Genomic DNA, 5,000 nt, shown 5'->3' on the forward strand with positions numbered 1-5,000 from the left:
CGCCTACGAGCAGGGCAGCACGGCCGTTAGCTGGAGGTAGGACTGACGGATGGAGAGACGATGGAGGTCCCATTGTATAGTCCCATTTTCAAAATGTACAAAAAACTAGACAATATGAAGATTGTGTATTTTCATGGTCTGGAATAATTATGTTACAAATAGATCTTTGAAACGTGATGTGTATCGGTATGAACTGATATGAAACATGATGTGTACTAACAATATACAATTTAGATTAAAACATAAAAGCATTACGACTTTACTAGCAATATAATATATTTTCTATAATGTACAGAAGATAATCAAAGAATAATTTGCAACAGAATATTGTGCAAATTGCAATATTTACTGGTGATTTGGACCAAATAAATGACGAAAAAAAGAAGAAAATAAATGTGAATAGAAACGGTGTGTGCATGCTGCCCTGGATATATTAAGCCTATCATTTATACTCACTAGTAGGAGTTTGTCGCATAACAAAAAAAAGAACAGAATCTAAAAAAAAATCACACCCGTGAGTTCACACTCTCTCTCTCATTAGCAGGCAACAGTGCAGCACTATCCCTCTCTCTGGCAACAGCGCCCCTACTGGTACCCCATAGTCATATACTGGTGCTCATTAACCAACACAATAGGTGAACCAACACATAGGTAGGTGAACACGGACATTGCTGTTCCTTGGAGTCGTTGCACCACTCAAAAAGAACAGAATCTATCAACAAGTGAATCTAATATAATAAAATAATTTTCAGTATAACTAGTTACTCTGGATGAAGTAAATGAGTAATATGTAACTATAGTAGTAACTTGTTATTTCTTCCTGATATGCAGGCGCGCTGGAAGTCATCATAGCTCAGGGGAGCTGTCCATAGAGTACTGTCTGGCAACGACACCGCGGCCGCGCGAAAAATCGGGCCTGCGCGGGTCGGGTCCGCGCGCAAAAACAGTATTTTGGTGCCGCAAAACTATGCGCTGCAGACAAGCATTATTATTAACCAGGCCCGGCAGGCCGTGCATTACACTTACAAGTTACACAACCAGACGTTGGTGAAGGAACAGGGATTTATTTAAATAAAATAAAATAAATTGTGCCACAGGCTTCTGCTGCTGCTGGTGCCGCACTGCTGCAAGCGGCTTCGTTGTCCGGGGTGGTGATGATTATAAAATCATCATCATGATGATCAAGTTGAATCCTAGATGATTTGGGGCCGGGGGTTTTTGAACCGAAAAAATCACGTATTCTTTTTTGCGCCATCATTAATCTTTTAACCACTACAGCCAGGTCACAGGTGAAACTAAAACACTTCTTTCAACAACAATTTTATTCCCAAAAGTTAAATACATTATTGTTTTACTATATATATGTGTGTATATACTTATATATAATATATAATATATAATATATTTTTTTTTACAAAAAATTAAAAAGATCCCAAAAATCCCAAAAATTCTCCTCCCCACCAGCAAGGGGTGCTGGCGCACCCTCCGCACCCCCCTTCCAGCGCTACTGCTGATATGGGTAACTTGCTGAACTCTTCTGCGGTGCCTCTGGCTTGGCCCGGCGCTCCGTACCATCTTGATTGCCCGTGCGATCTTCGTGTGATGCACTAGTAGTAATGCACAACAAACTGTGCAGCTTCTGAAATACTATATAGTCAGAAAAAAAAGAAACGAGCAGTTTGTAATTTTGTACATAGTATATAAATGTAGCATCTGACACATTTTTATTTTTTAATGATGGTTGCAAATACATTTAAATACACACATTTGTGGATTTATTATTTCATATTTCAAACAAGACATTTGTGTTGATTTTCTTAACATCTTTACACAATAAATAAATGTGTGCATTTTCCCCCTTTTTATTGACAATTATGATTTATATAAATATGAAATAAACGTGTGAACATAAGCGACTGTGTTGTGTTTGCCTTTCAGGCGCCACAGGAAGCATCTGATTGGTTCACATCCTGGAAGTCAGGGGTCGGAGGTCATGGCGGGCCGGCTCCTCCTCGTTCTGATGTTCCTGATGTTAGGCCACGCCCACTGCCTGAAGCCCCGCCTCCAGAGAGACAGACGCAACATCCGACCAAACATCATCCTCATCCTCACCGACGACCAGGATGTAGAACTAGGTACTGTTACTACTAATAGTTACTACTACTAACTAGTACTGTTACTACTACTAATTACTACTGTAATAATTACTACCGTTACTACTAATAATTACTACTACTAACTAGTACTGTTACTACTGATAATTACTACTACTAACTAGTACTGTTACTACTACTAATTACTACTGTAATAATTACTACCGTTACTACTAATAATTACTACTACTAACTAGTGCTGTTACTACTTATCATTACTACTACTAACTAGTACTGTTACTACTTATCATTACTACTACTAACTAGTACTGTTACTACTGATAATTACTACTACTAACTAGTACTGTTACTACTGATAATTACTAGTACTAACTAGTGCTGTTACTACTACTAATTACTACTGTAATAATTACTACCGTTACTACTAATAATTACTACTACTAACTAGTGCTGTTACTACTACTAATTACTACTGTAATAATTACTACCGTTACTACTAATAATTACTACTACTAACTAGTACTGTTACTACTACTAATTACTACTGTAATAATTACTACCGTTACTACTAATAATTACTACTACTAACTAGTACTGTTACTACTGATAATTACTACTACTAACTAGTGCTGTTACTACTACTAATTAATACTGTAATAATTACTACCGTTACTACTAATAATTACTACTGCTAACTGTACTGTTACTACTAATAATTACTACTACTAACTAGTGCTGTTACTACTAATAATTACTACTACTAACTAGTGCTGTTACTACTAATAATTACTACTACTAACTAGTGCTGTTACTGCTAATAATTACTACTACTAACTAGTACTGTTACTACTACTAATTACTACTACTAACTAGTGCTGTTACTACTAATAATTACTACTACTAACTAGTGCTGTTACTACTAATAATTACTACTACTAACTAGTGCTGTTACTACTAATAATTACTACTACTAACTAGTGCTGTTACTACTACTAATTACTACTACTAACTAGTGCTGTTACTACTACTAATTACTACTACTAACTAGTACGGGCTCTTTCACACTGTTTCAGAAATCACATACTATGACTTGGTGAGTGGGAGACTAGTGTTGTCTCCCACTCGCTTGTTGTGTAAACAGTATAACAACAGGCAGCAATTACCTCGCCACTTGCCGCTCTCACTTTGCATAAACTATGGCCTCATGAGACACAGTATTATCAACACAGTGTTTATACAGTAGAGCTCTCAGTATCGCACGCACAGTCGCACACACACACACACGCACACACGCACTACTTATCACCTGTAGCCATTACCAAGCTGAGTGCGTGGTCACTGAATGACATAACTGCTCTATTGTTAAAGGACCACTTCAATAGGACCACTTCACCACTTTTCAACCTATCTTCATATAATAGGTCCTCACTAATAATCATGAAAAAATGGCAAAAAAAAAATCTACTCGGTCTGTGTCTCATAGGACGGCTGTGGGCAGTTCAGAAACCGTCTTCCAGTGACATCATCGATGGGGAATACAAGCGAAGAAAAACTGCAGGCTTTCTAGTCCTGAAATGTTGCAATGCGAAAATGGAAGCCATCGCTCTCACGATAATGAAAATCTAAATATTTTTGTAAGAGAATCTTGTTTAAAAAATAATCTGCCTAATGATGATGTCACTGGAAGACGGTTTCTGAACTGCCCACAGCCCTCCTATGAGTAGAAAAAAATCGTGCCATTTTCTCATGATTATTAGTGAGGACCTATTATATGAAGATAGGTTGAAAAGTGGTGAAGTGGTCCTGGTAGTGGTAGTGGTACTGTAGTTAATGTATGAATTATGACGGAAACGTTGACCTCAAAGTTAGGACCACAGAGGTTCTTCCTATAACTCGGGGTACTTCCAGGCAGACTTTCGGGTCGCCACTGAGCAACTTCCATTGAAATGAATAGCTGGGCGGGGTTGACCGCCCTCTAGATATTATTATAACTCCATGGGTAGAATACCACTGTTCACAATGCTGCTTAAGAAAAGACAAGTTGAATGTTGAAAATATAATATTCAACGATAACTGTCTTGATAACTATCTCTCTCTTTCTATCCTCTGTCTGCCTGCCTGCCTGCCTGCCTGCCTGCCTGCCTGCCTGCCTGCCTGTCTGTCTGCCTGCCTGCCTACCAGGTTCTATGCAGGTGATGAATAAAACTCGTCGCATCATGGAAGAGGGCGGGACTTCTTTCTCCAATGCCTTTGTGACCACGCCCATGTGCTGTCCGTCACGCTCCAGCATGCTGACTGGCAAGTACGTCCATTGGCATTTATCCATTATCTCTATTTATCCATTATCTCTATTCATCACGTCCGTCTGTCCATTTATCCATTATCTCTATTTATCATGTATCCATTATCTCTATTTATCATGTCCATTTATCCATCATCTCTATCTATCTCTGTCCGTCTGTCTGTCCATTTATCCATTATCTCTATTTATCATTTATCAATTATCTCTATTCATCACGTCCGCCTGTTCATTTATCCATTATCTCTATTCATCATCCTATCCTTTTTATGTATGTATCCATCATCTAAATGTCCTAATCATTACTCTCTCTCTCTCTCTCTCTCTCTCTCTCTCTCTAGGTACGTTCACAACCACAACACCTACACTAACAATGAGAACTGCTCCTCGCCGTCTTGGCAACGGCAGCATGAACCACGGACCTTTGGCGTCTACCTAAACAGCACTGGTTACAGAACAGGTACACACACACACACACACACACACACACACACACTGTGTGTGCGCTTGAGAGAGAGAGAGAGAGAGAGAGAGAGAGAGAGTGGAGCTATTCTGCCTTATATTCTCCTTGAGCAATTAACTATCCG

At 38.8% G+C, this 5,000-nt stretch overlaps 1 protein-coding gene across 2 annotated transcripts in view; it reads left to right on the top strand.

Moving 5' to 3' along the window:
- The window catches only part of LOC308316336 (extracellular sulfatase Sulf-2-like), a 36,655-nt gene that overhangs the window by 15,409 nt on the left and 16,246 nt on the right, over positions 1 to 5,000 (top strand). The window contains exons 3-5 of one of the 2 annotated variants that reach the window (XM_080764892.1): positions 1,939 to 2,135; positions 4,296 to 4,416; positions 4,755 to 4,873. In XM_080764892.1, coding sequence (XP_080621018.1) covers positions 1,994 to 2,135; positions 4,296 to 4,416; positions 4,755 to 4,873 — 382 coding nt within the window. In that variant the 5' untranslated portion in view covers positions 1,939 to 1,993. The remainder of the gene's footprint in view (positions 1 to 1,938; positions 2,136 to 4,295; positions 4,417 to 4,754; positions 4,874 to 5,000) is intronic. The other variant, XM_080764893.1, reaches the window with a different exon arrangement.

This window comes from Protomyctophum bolini (genome assembly GCF_963924005.1).
Source record: "Protomyctophum bolini genome assembly, chromosome: 5".
Taxonomy (NCBI): domain Eukaryota; kingdom Metazoa; phylum Chordata; class Actinopteri; order Myctophiformes; family Myctophidae; genus Protomyctophum; species Protomyctophum bolini.